Source organism: Oryza glaberrima, chromosome 1 (genome assembly GCF_000147395.1).
Source record: "Oryza glaberrima chromosome 1, OglaRS2, whole genome shotgun sequence".
Classification (NCBI taxonomy): Eukaryota; Viridiplantae; Streptophyta; class Magnoliopsida; order Poales; family Poaceae; genus Oryza; species Oryza glaberrima.
Window position 1 is genome coordinate 33,814,640 of NC_068326.1, and position 18,537 is coordinate 33,833,176.

At 43.0% G+C, this 18,537-nt stretch overlaps 1 protein-coding gene across 2 annotated transcripts; it reads left to right on the top strand.

Annotated features, from left to right (window-relative positions):
* The first annotated feature begins 221 nt into the window (after positions 1 to 221).
* On the top strand, positions 222 to 5,297 carry LOC127765349 (cell division control protein 6 homolog). 2 transcript variants are annotated; one of them, XM_052290232.1, is made up of 17 exons: positions 257 to 680; positions 803 to 902; positions 981 to 1,204; positions 1,285 to 1,359; positions 1,435 to 1,541; positions 1,642 to 1,748; positions 1,841 to 1,900; positions 1,994 to 2,067; positions 2,166 to 2,216; positions 2,387 to 2,436; positions 2,539 to 2,599; positions 3,077 to 3,166; positions 3,252 to 3,317; positions 3,416 to 3,511; positions 3,596 to 3,685; positions 3,778 to 3,919; positions 4,069 to 5,297. In XM_052290232.1, the coding sequence occupies exons 1-16, from the start codon at positions 507 to 509 to the stop codon at positions 3,820 to 3,822; spliced, it is 1,470 nt and encodes a 489-aa protein (XP_052146192.1). In that variant the 5' UTR covers positions 257 to 506; the 3' UTR covers positions 3,823 to 3,919; positions 4,069 to 5,297. The 2 variants fall into 2 exon arrangements, with proteins under 2 accessions (XP_052146185.1, XP_052146192.1); XM_052290225.1 differs by having other exon boundaries at positions 222 to 680; positions 803 to 1,204.
* The last annotated feature ends 13,240 nt before the right edge of the window (positions 5,298 to 18,537 follow it).

Genomic DNA, 18,537 nt, shown 5'->3' on the forward strand with positions numbered 1-18,537 from the left:
GGCGCCAAGTTATCTGCTTGCCGCGCGCCATTTCTCTCGCGTTAGAAGGTTGCAACGCCTATATTGCCGCACCAGCCGATTGGTTAGTGGGCTGAAATGGACTTGCAGGCCTGGTATTTGGATCCTTCTAAATCCTAATCGTCCAAAGAAAAGGAACGATCAGGATTTGCCAACGGCATGGCCGTGCCGTTATAGTTACGACGGCAGACGTGCCGTTATAGTTACGACGGCAGACGATGCGCTTCCGGGGGACCCATACCCGCGAAGCATTAAGCGGTCCCCAAAATTTTCAACGCGCCCTTTCACACTTTCGTGTCGTTCCCGCGCGAGGGTGGGAAACCCTTTGGCGGGCTTGGCTCTCGCGCCACTCTCCACCACCGCGCCCTTTTTCTTGTCGCCCACCTCTCGCCCCATCCCCCACAAACAATTCCTCCCCAATTTCCCTCCCAAATCTCTCCCGCCTCCGATCCCACAGTCTCTCTCTCTCTCTCTCTCTCTCTCTCTCGATGCCGACGCTTCGCAGCGCCACAGCGAGCGCGTCAACGGCGGGCACGGCCTCGCCGACGGCAATCGCCACCCCACGAAGCGCCAAGCGGCGCCTCACGAGCCCTCGCCGAGCCGCAGGGTCACCCGACGCGTCTCAGTTCACATCCCCCCACAAATCCCCCAATGTCGGAATCGTAAGTCCCCCACCTCCCCTCGATCTCTAGTGCAGGACTATGCAGATGCTGGCGTGCTGCTGCTGCTGCTGCATATTACCTGGTATTCTGTTGCAATGAGGAGCAATTGCTCGATCTTGCAGGTTGGCACCCCGAAGCTGCTCTCGGCGTCGCCCAGGTCATCTAGGAAGCGGCTTTACGGCGACTTCGTCGCGGCCGAGAAGCCCAAGTGGAATCCTCGAGGCAAGTCTCCAGAATCCCATTTCAGTAGGGCTCAGAGTTCTGATTGGGATCTGACGAAAGAATTCATCTGTTCTGCAGATCCCGCTCAGATGCAGGTGGTCAAGGAGGCGCTTCACGTGGCTACGGTGCCCTCTTGCGGATTGGTCTGCCGAGATGATGAGCAGAGTCGCGTGCTTGAGTTCTGCAAGGGTTGCGTGGAGCAGGAGCGTGCAGGGAGCCTGTATGTGTGCGGGTGCCCTGGTACAGGGAAGACCTTGTCGATTAACAAGGTTAAGGAGAGCGTGGCGCGTTGGGCAGACGAGGTAAATTCAATTTCCCATGGTTCTGTAAGATTCCTGAAATAGGAGTGTGTAGTTGTTGATATAGTTGTTTGTCCTCGTAGACCGGAATGGAGACACCTGATGCCTTATCGATCAATTGTACAAGCCTAGCAAAGACGCATGAAATTTTTAGTAAGGTATTTACTGTTGCCTAATTATTGACTCGATATATCTATGCAATGCTGACAGGCACTGACAAGTTCTTGATGCAGATACTTGCGAAGTTTCAGACTCGGAAGAAGGCAACCTGCAAACTGTCACCACTTCAGCAACTTCAAACCATGTTTTCCCACAAGGAATCAGCCCCAAGAAGGATGTTGTAAGGACTGCTTGAGCCCAGTACCCATCCTCACAACCTGGCCTTTTTCGTGCCATTTAGTTCCTGGCATCACAATTTTCATATTACTGCTCCTCTGTAGGTTGGTCGTTGTGGATGAGATGGACTACTTAATAACAAGAGACCGGGCTGTGCTACATGATCTTTTCATGCTTACGACTTACCAATTCTCAAGATGCATACTGATAGGTTGGATGTCAAAGGATGCTTCTTGTACTTTTGTAATTATGTTAATATCAAAATACTGTTTTGCCAATCGACAATTGGTGCTATTTTTTCAGGTATTGCAAATGCTATAGACCTAGCGGATCGGTTTCTTCCAAAGCTTGAGTCCTTAAATTGTAAGCATTTACCAAATACTAGCAAGAAAAGTGTTAACATAAATTGTATGAAAGAAATTAACATGTCTTTGGCATTATAACACTAATTTACAGGCAAACCACTTGTTGTGACTTTCCGTGCTTATTCCAAGGATCAAATATCTGACATAATTAAGCATAGGCTGAAGGTAATTCGTTTATCATGTGACCAACTGTGGCTCGTGCACATCTGTGTTCAATTACTTGACTTAAATAGGTTGCTTACCTTTTGTGATACTACACATAGGTTCTCGAGTATGATGTTTTTGAACCACTGGCCCTTGAATTTTGTGCTAGGGTAAGTCCAGTTACTACCCAAGTACTCATTTGTAGCTAGTTCATTTTGAAATATGTCAGTTCACAAGGCAGCATAGGTATTTTTTTTGTTAAGGAGAACATCATGGTGCAGTTAGCATGAAATTGACGTGTTCACTTATTAACAATGTTTGCTTAATATTCTTATACCAGAAAGTCGCTGCAGCCTCTGGAGACATGAGAAAAGCTCTTGGTGTTTGCAGGTAACCCACTTCTCTTGCAGTGACAACTATTACGTTTTTGCACTAACATGTTGTTCCATCATAAGGTAAGCCAGTCCATAACTTAATTTTTATTTATTCCAGGAGCGCTGTAGAGGTTTTTGAAGCAAGGTTACAAGAGTCTTCTGATCAAGAATTTGGACTTGTAAGTCATGCCGTCTTTTGATAGCTTTTTTTTTCTTTTGAGGGAAATCATCTTTTGATAGGTAACATGTATAACCAACAAAGTGGTTCCTGTAAAGGAAATCACCTTTGTTCATGTCTACATTGATGTAAGTCAAGTTCACAGTAGTTGCTTCAACTGTAAAGCTTCCTTGCGGTTGGGTCCATCTGTGTCTCTTTGCCTGACTTCTTCTGGCCGGTAGTCGGTAGACCACTAGAACATGATTCTAGTGTAGTACTTACCACCAAACAGAAATTTGTATGTGCATGACTGTTGTACTATTAAACAAGCGATTGACAGTGTATTTCATGCTTTTAGTTGCCTGGATCTAACGCTGGTCGCCAAAATAAATTTACCTTTTGTTTGGATGATGAAACATTGCCACATTGTATTTCTTTCACAAGATCAGTAATTTACTTTCCTGTTCCAGTGTCCTGTTGTCTAATATAAGTATTACAGGTGACATTTGACCACATGGACATTGCTTTGTCAAAGGCTTTCAAGTCACCTGTAGTAGATAGCATTCTCTGTCTTCCCCAACATCAGCAGGTAAATTCAGATTTACCATCTCCTGTTCCCCTCGATTCTTTTTCCAAATTTGCTGTATTCATTTTCCTCGAATGACATTCCGCAGATGGTATTGTGTGCATTGGCAAATACTTTTCATCATTGCAAGAAAAAGGCAACGACTCTAGGAGAGGTAATATTCAATATTTATTCACAGACATTCTGATAGATCACGCTCGTTAGCCACATGTTGTAATATTCTAACCAATCTATTTTAATGCCCTTTTGCAGCTCAATAAATCATACATAGAAATTTGTAGATCAACCCAAGTCCCAGCAGTTGGAATGCTTGAATTTTCAAACATGTGCATGGTTTTGAGTGATCAGGTATGCAAACATGAAGTAAGGCCAATCCAAAGAAATGGAATGAAATTCAAAACATATCAAGTATTTATGGAATTTACATTGTAGGGATTCATGAAGCTTGGGCAATCCAAAGAAGATAAGCTCAGGAGAGTGATGCTTCAAATTGACAGTTCAGATATCACTTTTGCATTTAAGGTATGGATAAAGTGGTTCTGACTATTGTAAATTCTTCGCATCATTGTATGTTTTGTTTCCAGATGTACTCATTAGCCTAATTCATACTACAGGGTAACCGGTTCTTTCAGAAATGTTTGGAGCAACAAAAATTTTAGTTAGTCACTCAATTCAGCAACGACGTCTATACACAGTTTGCATTGTATCTTATACCAAGTGCCAGCAAATCAAAAGCAATAATGCCCAAAAGTTCAGGTGAAATTCTATCTCTATTACTGTACCAGTCACTTTCATACTGCAGCATGTTACCCAAAAAAACATTTCATACTGTACCAGTCACTTTCTCAAGCATCGAGACTACTACAACTTTATGAACTATACTTAGATCTTTTTCCTTGTTTCAGGATTTTGCATTCTATTGGATCAAACCAACGTAAATTTTGACCCCGTCCTCAATGTTTATCAATATTTATGATTTATGGCGAAACCCTTTGCTGAGAAAACTGTACATGCGGGATGAGTTATGATTGTTTTTCTTACAGTTCTTCTGAAAGATTCCTAACTGTATTTGTAATTCTGAAAGGTAGTTGATTGTAGTTCTGATTTTTCCCCCTAGTCTTATTTTCCTTCAACACAGTCTACATTGATTATGATTTAATCCATTGACATAAAAGATAATTTATGACGGTTGAGATCTGTAATGCAGACCTCTCTCTCTCTCTCTCTTTTACTTTACCAAAGGTTATGTATAATTTCACTTTATTTATAATCAAGCTACAAGGCTCGAAGCACTTTATTTGTTCTGTATGCAGTTTTATCTCAGACCTGGAAAAAATAATTCTGTTACTTAGGCTGGCTATATAAATGGGCCTGGAAGTGCTATTGACAATTGGGCTTCTGTGGGCTCTTTCTTGGGCACATTTTCTTCTCTCCTTTTCCCTGCAAAAACTATAGGTTGGCTTACCTGGGCAAGGAGGTTGCAAGGATATGCACACATTTGTATCGGACCGAGTTAAAATGCACCTATGTTTTTCTTCGACAGTGACGGATCGAGTGGATACTAGCCAAGTACCCATGTGTTGCAACATATTATTAAAAATAAATTATGTTGTGCATGTCATTTAAAATTCAATATAACTCTAAAAAGTTGAGTTTTTTTTTCATCGAGATGAAATAAAGCAATAGATGACACCTCGTGTGTTGTTTCTGAGCAACTATAAACATTAAAAATTGGATTTCGTTGCTATTTCAGAAGGAAATTATGTCATGCTAATAATAGTAATAAGCAAATGCAATCTAAATAGTAGCTTAGGTTTGATGGCGGTTTAGAAACATTATCAAATAGACAAATAGAAGAACAACACTGCAACAGAAAGACAATGTTGTTCAGGGCCTAATACTACAAAGACAAGGCTGATATTTGATAGGCTCCTCAATCAGCTAAAACAATTCTCTTGATGTGGCTAAGCGTGAGTATTAATCTATACTCCATTATATATATAAGATAGACCCATTATATTCTAAAGCTTATAATATAAACTCACATGATCATTAACTAGCAATTATTGTATTTTAAAGTTTATACACATAACAAGTCATAGATGCTGTGTTAGTATGTGTTAACGACCAAATTTGGTAATATCATTATCAGAAAAGGAGATTAGATCAAGGTGGAGTCGAAGGCGGAGATTGATCTGAGAACAGAGCAAGAATCGGCTGAAATCCAGATCGGCTACGATTAGGATCGGCTGGGTCTGAGTCGGACTAGGTGAGCCGATGTAGCCGATTCTGACAGTATAATCTGGTGTATGACATTGGGTTGAATTGAGGTGCTTCAAGATGATTGCCGCACATGGATAGAGTCATGAGAAGGCAATTGTATCTATTAATTAGGATGTTTTATGTAACTTCCTTAGAGATATGTTTGGGCAAAAGTCTGTCGCAAAGACTTATGGTATCTTAGAGTTTGTTAGAGATAGTGGTCGTGTTCGGTATAGACATATCTTGTAATTCTCGGGTATAAATAGACCCCGAGCCCTATGTAATTTTTAACACACACATTCAATACAATTTCGGCGCATCGCCACCTTTTTGCTTTAGTTTTACTTCGACGAGTTCTTGCTTTCGGGTTGAGCTGCATCGGTTTCGATCTTCAACAAGAGGTAAAACTTGTTATGACGGCTTGTGTTCTCGGGATCAGTGCTTACATCTTTATGACACTCTAATCTTGTCTATATAATTCGTCAAGTTATCATATATCTTATATAATCTTTGGCAATATCATCATCTAACCTACAATCGGTTAACATCTGTTGATAGAAGGCAGCCGATTAGATTAAATAGCGACGTTGTCTTAGATTATATAAGATATCTACCACTTTATAAAACATCCAGCGGCTTGATTGTCTAGATATTGTTCTTCTTTTCATACTTAATGCTACATCAGTTGAGTTTGATCTATTAAGTCGTGATTAGAATATCAATCTCTAGGCTGTACTCTGGTTGCCGATTAAGGTAGTATCGGAGTTTCAGCCGATCTTATTTGATTTAACCATATTCGATCTATATGCTTCAATGACATGTTAAATCCGTCCTTTGTGTCAAGATATCGTCGCAATCTAAATATATTAAGCTTCTGTTTAATACATTATACCTGTTTTAATATCTTGATATAGAGTAGTATCGGAATATTAGCCGATACACGCTAGATCTATCTGATCGGCTATGCTATAAACATATATAATCCTGTTATTAATAGTAGTATCGGAATATTAGCCGATACACGCTAGATCTATCTGATCGGCTATGCTATAAACATATATAATCCTGTTATTAATATATATTTCGATCTAAGTGATTTATACTGTCTCAGCATGGTGACCGATCTATCCCAATCACTTGATTTAAGTATATATTAATATAAGAACTATATATCGTTAATATCTACAGCCGATCAAATAGATTTAGTTCCTTACCACCTATTTATAACCGCCGATCGATTCATATATGAAATCGGCTAAAAGATAAATGATACGTCATCGGTACCTAGCCGATCGGCTATCATTTATAGATTTAACCACGAATTATGTCTCTATTTCTTGTTGATTACAGGATCAAATCAACTGGCACGCTCATACATTCGAAGGCGAGCTTTGGACCTGCACTGGAGTTAAGCAGATCTCTCAGGCCTCGTGTTTTCTATCAACAGTATGTTATAGGGCTCAACATATAAGCATATTAAATTATCAGGTCTGTTCATATTGTAACCAAAATAAACCTTACCAAATTTTGGCATTATTATGTATTTACCAAATTTGGCAACAAACTAAATATAGACATTTTTATTTAACTTTGTAAAAAAAAGGGTATGGTTGAAAATATTATCAATCTGAACAGCCCCATCATTTCATAATATTTTAACATATATTTATCTATCATTTTTATGATATTTATCATACATTTATTCATTCGTGTATTTATAGCAAAACATATTATACCATCTGGTAAATACAACTGTGAAATATTATCAGTGGATAGTAACACGTATGTAGAAGTACTTAAGATCACGCCCCCGTACGTTTGATGTGGGATGTTAGTGCTTGCAAGATTACCGTACATGAAACTAACAAAACAATTAATCCAATAGCCAAAACAACACAAGCATACAAGGATGTCAAAGTTGGGTGAATAGGTGGTGAACAGATTGTGTAGCTGATGCCTTATTTATTGCTATAACCCCAATTCTTACCATATTAATGAAGAAAAAATTATAAAGAAATAAATATCATTGGAGTATATTCGCCCATGATCTATAGCTGTTCGTAGCTTTGCCAGAGCCCTTGTAGTGGAGACGTCAGCACCGGCGCTTTCTACAGGCCAACGATGACGTACTGTGATAGAACGGTGGTGGGGTGAGAACTAGAGAAGAGGACAGAGCTGGCGAATGTCGACCGGGCTATACGTGATGTGTGCAAGTTTGGGTTTTTGTGATCGATTTTACCTGGACATTGACGATGTAGATGTAGGTATCCAAGGGACGGGTGAGTTTTGGACAATGCTGTACTATATACGACAATGTTATAGTACGATCGCAATTACAGTTGATGGGCTATTACAAGAGTAGGATGGCATGGCCCCCCCCTCCTCTCCTCACAAGACGAATCACTGTACCAAACTCAGTCAGCAAGAGTTCTTCCACAGATTTTTTTTTTCTAGAAAATGTCCCAATGAATTTCAGAGAGAAATTTGCATATATGAGTAAAAAAATTGTTTCACTAGAATACCATCACTTAGTTTTGATAAAATATCATGGTCAAACAGAGGTTGTTTGCTAGAATACCAACGTGGACGACATTATCTTTGGATCTTCTTCATCCTCCCTATAACATAGGAGTGAAAACGGGTCGAGTTCGGTCGGATCTCACCCTTCCCATATCCTAACCCACATTTTATAATCGGAATCGATTCAGACACGGATAGTGCTGAGTACAGATACAAACTCGGATAATGTCGGGCAAAAATACGGAACGAATACGTACCAAAATGGATATGTACACTATCGGTTATGAATATTTATTCAGATATCAAGTTGAAGCAACAATCTTATATATCACATAGACAATAACCATTCAATAATTTCATATATCCACAATACGATTATATTATGCCATTAGGACCTTAGGAAATAAATAGGGTGCAATACCTCACAATTGAAAATCATTTTATATATGACATACAGTTGAGAATATTAGGTCATTAAGCACAATATATCTCACAGTTGAGTCACAATATCAGTATATCATCCCATACAAGCTATCAGTAGGCATCATTCAGGACCACAGGGGCATAGACTAATAAACATCATTTAAGTTATCACCAATTCATCATAACAATAGTACCTCATAGTAGAACCAATACATAGTACCAAAAGGTGCCTTGCAAAAACATAATACGGGTAGTATCCGTATATTTATCCGGGTAATACCAGGATTTTTTTTACCGGATAATTCGTATCCGTCAGATACTACGTTTCCGAACCCAATCCTATATCCACCAAAAAGACCCGTACTCGGATCTGATGTCCCTGAAAAGTCTCGGGTACCCAAATTTATCCCGAAATAATGTGGCCGGACAGGCGACGAGAAATACCGCCCCGTTTTCACCCTTACTATAACATCGGAAGATCCTAGCTCTGGCCTTTGGCCATGCTCACTCCAGGTCATGGCGGTGCCAAGGGCCTCAGAGAGCTACTCTTGGACGAGGGGCGGGGTGGTCTCCCATTTCCCTGTGCCTGGAGGACCATACTTCCCTCCGGTCATCCCTACATAGTTAGAGGTCGGGATGTGGTTGGCACCGTCACCGTTCGGGCCTCCGGGGAGAACTTAGCCAATGGCGGCGGAGCACAAACCCGGGGAGCACTTGGGGGACTCGATGCTCTACTCAGTGACACAGGCACACAGCGTGCGATGCGTCGGGAGAGAGCAACTGCGTGAACCATTTTGCAAGGGTGTCAAGCGTCTCCGATGCCACCTCCATTCTCGCCACCATGATGATCTGGTAAAAAAGGTGGCTAGGGTTCAGGAGTAGGCGATCTGTTTGGTGGAATGGAGGAGATCGGGAGGAGGAAGTAGGGTTTTTGAAATTTCTCGTGGTCCAAGAATCAGTGTGCGCAGTGGCGAGCAGTTAACGGCGGCGATGGAGCATGGTGACCGCTGACGAGCTCTTCCGCCATTCATACAAACGCGAGAAGTACGCAAGGCAAGGAGAACAACATGAACACGACCTAGAAGAACACGAGCTATGGGCTAGCAAGATCGAGTGTCGCTGCCGTCGACGCAACCAGAGCATGATGCGGCCGGTGGTGGCCTCTTCTAGCGTTGGAGAGAGGAAGAAGAATATTTGAGGGTAATTCCGTTCACGAAGCAAACAACCACCTGTTTAATTGTGGCATTTCTGGCAAAGCCTATTTAAATGATGGCATTCTAATGAAGCTAGTTTTTTTAGTGGCACATGCAAAATTCTCAAATTTCATAACACAAAACAATACTTCCTCGTCCAAGACCAAGAATATAAGTACTATTGATGCTGAATCACGCCGCCACACCTTAAGCACGTTATGTGCAAACTACAGCAGCACCCAGAGACGCGCTGCCACGAGAAGGAAGATGATGCCGAACGAGCACTCCGAGGGACCCAATCAGGGTGAACGCGTATCGATTTGTCCTAGACTCGGTAGGCCAATTAGGGCATTCTCTAACACTATAGCAAGAAGGAGATTAAAATAGACTTGGGATAGGTAACAAGAAGGAGAGAGAAATAGAATATAGAGGATAAGGATAATAGATTGATTTAGAATATAAAGGATATGAGATGTACATCTAAAGTTTTTATTAGGAGATTAAAATTGAGGTACGGATGGTTGTAATGGCTTGGAATGAGCAAGTACATTGAGAAGTCTTCGTATTTTAGAACAAGCTTTGAACTTAGATGTGCTTATATTAAGGTTAGAGATGGTTGTAATTACTTGAGATGAGCATGTAGATTGAGAAGTCCTCGTATTATATGTGCTTTATATTCTTGGGCGGAAAGAAATTATGAAAAACCCATAAAAGTAGCATAAAACTTTAGTATTGTAACCGATGACACATAATCCATATATTATTGCTGTATAGTTTTACAAGACCCCATTGAAGATGGTTTTTTTTAAAAAAAAATTCAAAATATAAGACAAGTATATTTTTTAAATTATTAATTACTTGATTAAGGCTATTAGTTTTAGTCTTCACTATTAAAAAAAATATTGTACCAGATGTGTTGGAATTAATTGGGATTTACTAAGGGTGAAGGTTTTATGAAAAAGATAAGCCATAAAACCTATGATTATGTCATATAATATAAGTCATAACAATCGGTGTCTTTAACTTAAGTCATAAAATATATTACCTCCGTTCTAATTTTTAGATATATTATAAGATATACTTACTCTGTCCCAAAATAAATTAACCTCGTACAGGATGCGATATACGAGTTTATAACTCGTATGAGATTGGTTTATTTTGGGACCGACGGACTAGATATTAGTGTGAAATTTGCACAGACGAAAAGGAAATACTAGTAGCCAATAGAAGAAGCCACAGGTGCGCTAGTTTAAGTTGGGCGTGGATGGGGAAAGCAATAGATGCGGCCAGTCCATTTCATCAGGACGCAGTGTCGCAAGTTCCAAAGAGGCCCACCACCGGATTGGATTGGCCGAGACCATCATCACCGCCATGATCACCAGCTAGATTCATTCATTTGATTCCGCCTAGTCGAGCTTGACGTGGTACGGCGCCTTCAATTGGAGATGACGGCCACTGTGATCCTGATTGATCCCCAGCTACAGAAATACAGTATCATATCTTACCCTCTCGCAATACAGATCTTGAACCCCACTAGAGTACATAGCTGGAAGAAAAAAAAAATGCTACGAGTAGCAAAAACTCTTCTTCACAACGCAGCGAAGTGGATGGTTGTTGCTTTTCCAAAAGGACAAAGCTTTGCTTTTGAACCACCAGCCTTTTCCAGGTTTTCCAAAACTTAAAAAAAATGCACGGAGGCCCCTGATGGCATGATCTCTCCTCCTTTTGCAAAAAAGGCCCGGTGAAAAATATCCAAAAAACTCAAAGGTCAAAATGCCACACATTTGTTTACCGAGGCTGAGTGGCGCACCACACCAGAACGAACGTTTCTTTAAGCACCGTGCGCGTTATACTACACCGAAGAACAAAGATCGAGAGCACAGCTTAGCTTATTATTAGTAGCAAACCGCGAATGCGATGGTTCAGCAGCAGAATCGGCCACTATCCTTGACAAACTCTACCATAATCATGCCCGTCATGATTGGCTCGAACGCCCGATCACTTGTTTGGCACGTTGCTACGTACTTCGTACTAGTTTTTCGAGATTTGTACGCTTGCTTCCACGGGCACAGTGGCATGGCTCCCGAGTTCCCCATGCCAGTTAGTAGCGGCAATGCATTTGCACGCGCAGCCTCGCCGTCGCGGCGTATGGTTGGTGGCGACCTCGCGATCCCAGCGCCCATGCGGCCAGCGCTTCTTGGGCCCGGCGTGGCGTGGGCGCGGCGCGGCTCGGCTCGCGCGCGCAAGCGAAGCCATCGCGGAATAGCGCGTCCACAGCGAAAACCACTGGATTGGTGAGCGGGATTCGATGCCACCACCCACCCGATCGGCGCGCGAAGCCGTCGGTCGCTGTTGCGCGCGGCATGGGCGGGTGGCGCCCGCGTGAACGGCACGAGGGAACCGGGCGCTCCCACCACACCACACGAATGTTTGTCCACGCGCGCAGCGCAGCGGGCGCATGGATGCAGGGGCTCTGTCAGGGACCCCATGCCACACGTGAAACGGATCCTCCTCCTCTCCTCTCCTCTGAACTGTCCTGGCTGGCTGCTGCTTTCACGTCAGGCGCCAGTTGCGTTTGAGCCGCTCGATCGGAAAGCTGGAAGGTGAGCCCGAGCTACGGTCGGGGGAAACCTTATCCACCGATGGGCCCTTTATCCTGTATTAATTCGATCCTTCTAATCCGGCAGATTTTGCTCTGTTTAATCATACCGAAACTCCATCCAGGGCGCTTGGAATTTCGTTCTCGTCTTCGTCTTACCCGTCCATGACTCGATCAAATCGCGCCTACCGCCTAGCGACTCATGCATGGTTGGGTCCAGGGCAATTCAGCGTGGAGAGCTCATCAGCCTGCATCTGCAAGCCCGGACCTATGCCATTTGATGATTAGTGCTAGGTTGGTGCTTGCCCTTTGGAGCCGTGTGCATCATGGGCAGGTGTCCCCTAAGCTGACTGACCTGATACTACCCCGTTTCTCTACCGGCACCATCATTGGGTACCTGGAAAAAGGACGCTGAAACCCTGGAGTCCAAACACTCAAAACCACACCATTTTTTTGGTTCTTGCTTTTGGTACACTACTGCTGCTAGTACGATTTCTACAACAGTTCCTACTCTTTTGTAATTATTCTCAGTCCAGCACACCTGTTAGGTATAGTCATTTGCAATTAGGGCAGTCCACAGATGCGTCTGAGATTGTGTTCAAACCCTTGATTATACTATAGGTTTATCCGTGAGTAGTTTGTTAGTCAAAAGATTCGGGGTGTGATTATTGGTCTCCCTTAAGATGGCATGCCTAGATCAGTCCAAAGTACCAGGACTGATAATAATATTAGTAGGCCAAATCTAGCCTAATTCTTCTAATTGAGAACATGCTGAACCTTGTCTGGAGTGAAATTACTTGATTAACAGTCGTTCTTCAGGAGTAGTTGTAGTACATGACTAGGTCATTTCTTAACTAAGAAGCGATATAACATCCCAATTAGTGAGTTGGAGTATATTTCTGAGCCGATCATCATGGCCCCAGATGTCCTTGTATCTTTTGGCGAGGCGCACTTTTAAGCTAAAGATTGGGACTTGCTCTAACAGAAAAATTGACACATCCTCTTTTGGAATCTTTTCCCACTGGAACGGCTTAAAGACTAGTACTGGTCTTGTTGGTAGATGAAGACTGAACCTGATGGCTGCAGTGAAAAGAATAAGAGGAAAACAAGCAATATGAGTCACGCGTATGAATCATTTTACTGCATCAATCGCTGACATCATGACATCGCCGAACTGGTGCTACTGTGCTAGTACTCCAACAAACAGGCCACAATGTGAGTCAGATAAGACGGCCCAGTTAGTGTTGTCAACCGCTAAGAAGAGGCTCTTGGTAAAGGGAGAACAAAAAACTGGGGCCACACCCATTCTTGCACCAAAAGCTCAAAACATTCTCCGTTAATTTTGTGATTGAATTGACAGCGGCTGTTAAATGTCAAAATTAGGCTGCTGTCATACCAAACACCAAGTCCCAAGGCTCCTCTATACATCGGCCCCGATCACTGTCACTTCATTTGGATCCCCATTAGCTCTTGCTTCCTGGGGGTTGGTTCTCATGGCAGGATATATCTCACTCCCCTCAATCAAATCCTGCTGCTACTTGGCTGTACACAGGCCATGGCATGTATCCCCCACTCTTGACATATAGTCTGTCCGTCCCAAAATAAGTGCAGTTTTACACTATTCATCTCCAACGTTTAACCGTTCGTCTTATGTGAAAATTTTTTATGATTATTATTTTATTTTTTATTAGATGATAAAATATGAATAGTACTTTTTTGTGTGACTATTTTTTTAAAAAAATTCATAAATTTTTCAAATAAGACGGACGGTCAAACGTTGGACATGGATTTTTACTGCTGCACTTATTTTAAGACGAAGGTACCGTGCGAAGAGATGATCCAAGTGTACTCGATTTGGGCTACACGCTGAACTGCGTTGCTTCACAGCTTCAGAGTTCAGACTTCAGTGGGCATACATATTTTCTCAATCAGCTGCAGGGATCAGATACCTTGGAGGATTCGGGACGTTATATGATAACCACTATTGTTATCCAGGCGTGGCAGCAGGCAAACAAACATCCATCAGCTTTTGCAAATTATTTTCTTCCGTGCAAAAACAGTGTTTTCAACCTTTCCAGTTTTCCCACGGATGACAACTTCCACATCAAGCGAGACGTTAATAATTAGGAGATCGAACTCTCTTTTGTTGCGAATATTTGGAGTTTTTCTCGTCGACGATGACACAATATTCGGCACATTCTTCTACCAGTCACTAATTTCCTTTCATTTTCTTCATTCCTCCTCTTTTCTCCAAGACAAATCGCCTCGTGGATTGATAGGAAATGCGTTTTCGCGCTGCCCAGTTGCTAATTAGGACATGTACAAAGGTAGAGTCGGATATGAGCTCTACGTTATTTAGAGACTAGCATCCTACAATAGTTAGAGACAATATGGTCTCTAATCATTAATGTATCAAAATACCTTTTCTTACTTTTATTTCCTTTCTTTCACCACCATGCAACAAAATTTGCTCTAGTAAATGCTAAAAGTCGACTCTGAGCGGTTGTCATGCATAACAACCATACTCTTTTCTCTTTTCTCCATGTCACCAAATTTACTTGCATGTCAATAGAGAGAGACCACTAATAAACACCGTTGTACGTGCCCTTAGCCAATGATGCGCAACACATGTAACGCACACGTATCAGTAAATCTTCACCGCGATCTGTAAAGAAGGATGGGCCGACACACACACCAGCCAGCACGGCGGCCCTGCCATGATGGCCGCCGGATTATCGCCGGCGGATACGAGAGGCAGGGGATCGTGGAGTGGCCTATCTCCCCCTGCTTTGGTGCGCCGGTGCACCCTAAAACGAGCACAGCCACCGGCCTGATGCAACCTGATGACTGGCCGGCCGTGCGTCCATCGCCCGGCGCCCTACCTGTGGTGGAGCCAACAACGAGCTAGCAGCTGGTTTAGTTTTCGTGTTTGGGCACGTATCGATCTCGTCACTTTACTACTACTTTGGCGTAGCGGTATACCCTACCAGCCACTATTGGTGCTACCCAAAGACGACCCAGGTAGTAGAAAGATTTGGAGTATACAACTAGAGGTGGCAGTGGCCAGCCAGGGCATGCAGTGGAGGTGACATGTTGTTGTCCGGTGAGTGCAAGCAATGATCCATGGTCTAGGCCATGGCAGCATCGGGATCCCCCAGAGGCAGACAAGAGGGGGACAGGCGATGGTAGTGGCCGGAGCTGGTGGCGTGTATGTACACACTCGCCATTGCTGATACTATCATGGTATGTGGCCGTCGGCATTGGCATTGCTGCGCCCCGATCGAATGCAGCTTGCAACTTGCAAAGCATACGTAGCGAGATCGCTAACCACAGATGAGGCGAGGTACTGATCGAGCAGCCGAGCAGGCAAGAAGGCAGGCATGCGTGCATTGGCCATCTTTGTTGCTAATGCGTGGTGGTGTCTTCTCAGTGTGCGCCACTCACTCTCGCTGGCTCGCTAGTGCATCGTGCAATGCGTCGTTGTAGGTTTGTAGCCGGAGCGGCAGCAGCGCGTGACATGTTTGGTTTTTTTTGCATGAAACGCGTATCGGCTTGGGCCAGGTGAGGATGAGATCTAGGCGGCTCCAGAAGCCTTTTTTGAGGGTGCATTACTGAGATACTGCTGCATGGTGCAACGGAGAAACAAACAAATCTGCACCAGGATTACCAGCCTTTGGTGTGAAGTCAAGTCACCCGGATCAAAGTGATATTTGGATGGGTGTGGAGGGGCACTGGTTCATGTAAAATGGTCACCTCTCTGGTGTACACGGAATAATTGCATGGGTCGATTGGCCATGACTTTTTATTCGTGTTAACCATACCCCATATGGTTTTTGTGATGTCGTTGTTTGTCTGTCAGATCATGTTTATTGCGTACTACTATACAGTACATGTCATGCTGCTGAAAGGAACACAGAAATATTTGGTCTGATCATCTGGTTCCCAAGGGGACCTTTTCAAGCCTAATCGATCTCCGAAGGTTGGTGGAGTGTCCCCATAGGAAATGGTTGAAAATACGGAGAAAGTTATCTCAAGCAAGTCAAGTCATCAAAGAGAGAGAGATGGTTATCAAATAATTAGAAAGAAAATAAGCGCGTTGAGAATTAAACGCGAGACCGTAGGGTTAAAACTACACACCTCTTAACACTGCAATATCAAGTACATGACACACAATCCGTAATATTTAGGCTTTATTTTTTTAAACAATAGCCTTCAAAATTTTCCTTTGGAGGTACCAAGAAAAGAATCCTCAACTGTTTTTACCGCTCTTCACATCTCAGGCATGGCTAGTACTCCCAATCCGCCTACGTGTGGGCGAGAGAGATTGTAGCCAGGGTTTGCAAAACCGCCGGTAACCACGCGGTTACCGCGCTCGCTTACCGCGGGATACGGTAAAACAAAAACCGCGGCAACCTCCTTAAATTCAAATAAACTTAAAAAATAATTTAAAATTTTGATAAATTTTGCACGGTTGCGTACGATTTTCCACGGTTACCGTGCTTATCGCCAGGGTGTGGTAACCACGTCCCTGGCAGTTGGGGAAACCCTGATTATAGCACCAGAGGAAGGCCAAGCGATAACGCGCGGGAGGGGGAGCGAGCGATCTCGCTTAGAAGGAGGCCCACTTTTTTCTATTATTTTAGGGATCAATTTTGGTCATCTCTTGAAAACAAGTGTATATCTTTTAAATCCTTAAATCTTCATTAGAAATTCTTAAATCCCTCTATTTTAAAATATAAGATGTTGTTATAGCAACATTGTAAAATGGATGGGTAGAATATTGGACAACTTTTTTAGGTATGAGTTAAGTTTGGGCGTCTGGCTACCTATATAGGAGTGGACCATGAGTTATTTTTTTCAAAAAAAAAATGTATATAGTCCTGTCGGATACTACAACCCTATCCGGCTACCTTACCCGTGACCATGACTCCGTGAGTTTTATTTTGGGTACATGGCAAAGGCGACGGCAATTGGCTGCTGGCTGAGACATGCACAGTAAGCATGCATGCGCATGCGTACATGCATGTACCCATCGTCCATGTAACTCGTGCACCCAAGGGTACCCCACTACTCCTACTACCTCCGTCCCAAAATAAGTGCAGCCATAAATATGCGTGCTCGGCGTTTTGACCATCCGTCTTATTTGAAAATTTTATGAAAAATATTTAAAAAAATAGTCACACATAAAGTACTATTCATGTTTTATCATCTAATAACAATAAAAATACTAATCATAATCTTTTTTCAAATAAGACGAACGGTCAATCGTTGGATATGAATAGTGCTAAAACTGCACTTATTTTGGGACAGAGGGAGTATTTTGTAGTAAGCTGGGTACTCGTATTTAAATCCGGTCCGATCCGTTCGTTGACTTTTAGAGCCCGTAAAACTTTTCCTTCTGACCGTATATTGGTATACTGAATGTGCTTAGTTCCACGCTAAAATTGGAAGTTTGAAGAAAAAAAAGTTAGAAGTTTATGTGTATAGGAAAGTTTTGATGTGATGGAAAAGTTAGAAGTTTGAAGAAAAAGTTAGGAACTAAACAAGCACAAACAAGCACAGTAGTAATACCTATTCGCCGGATAGTGTTTAGTTGCAGGTCTAGAATAGATCAATGCACAAAAATATACACCGGTCATTCTAATTTCTCCCGCAAAAGAGACGTTACATATGCAAACAAGCTATTGGCCCGCGTCCAAAAGTGTAAGGACACACCTGAATTGAAACACCGGAGAGATCTATCACATCAGTAGTTGCCCCCCATGTGTGTCCGGCTACGGTCCGTCGGCCTTGCAACAGACACCATAGCATGCGGCCGGCCGTGTGCCGGGGTGCGACTGTGCATACCGAAACCGATCGAAGATGACTTGCGCGCAGGGGAGGCTGCGCACGGTTCAAACTTCAAGGGGTGAACTAAGGTCGCCGCCCCGCGATATGGCCGTCCTCTGGCTGGCCAAGGCCGCGTATCTCACACGATCCGCGAGGACCGCAGAGCAGAGAGTTCGTCCGCGTCCTTGTTTGATCCGTCTCGTGGCCTCAGAAACCGCGAAGCGCACATAGCGCACCACGAGCGCCGCCGCCTTCGTCGTGGTCTCGACCGGCTTGTTTAATCCTATTAGTTCGTTACAACTGCATGTGCACGAGCACGACACCGATCGATCTCAGCAGGGGATCGAGTTCGTACGGAATTTGGTATTTCTAGATTATAAATTGTATCGCTAGTAAACAAACTTATTAGGTGGGCGTAATTTAGAGAAACGCCCAAGGTTTTTTGGCTAGCTCCACAATCAGTGATGGGTTAGATGATCTGGATTCAAAGCCTCACCCCTTCTAATTATTTGATATTATGTCATTTCCTAATATTCGTGTTTTTTTAG

What these genes read in the sequence shown, in the direction of transcription:
- LOC127765349 (XM_052290225.1), top strand. Translation starts at nt 237, where the DNA reads ATGCGCTTCCGGGGGACCCATACCCGCGAAGCATTAAGCGGTCCCCAA. An exon ending in TGGCGCGTTGGGCAGACGAG is followed by an intron (nt 1,205 to 1,284) that starts GTAAATTCAATT and finishes TTGTCCTCGTAG; the next exon opens with ACCGGAATGGAGACACCTGA. An exon ending in CTGATCAAGAATTTGGACTT is followed by an intron (nt 2,600 to 3,076) that starts GTAAGTCATGCC and finishes TAAGTATTACAG; the next exon opens with GTGACATTTGACCACATGGA.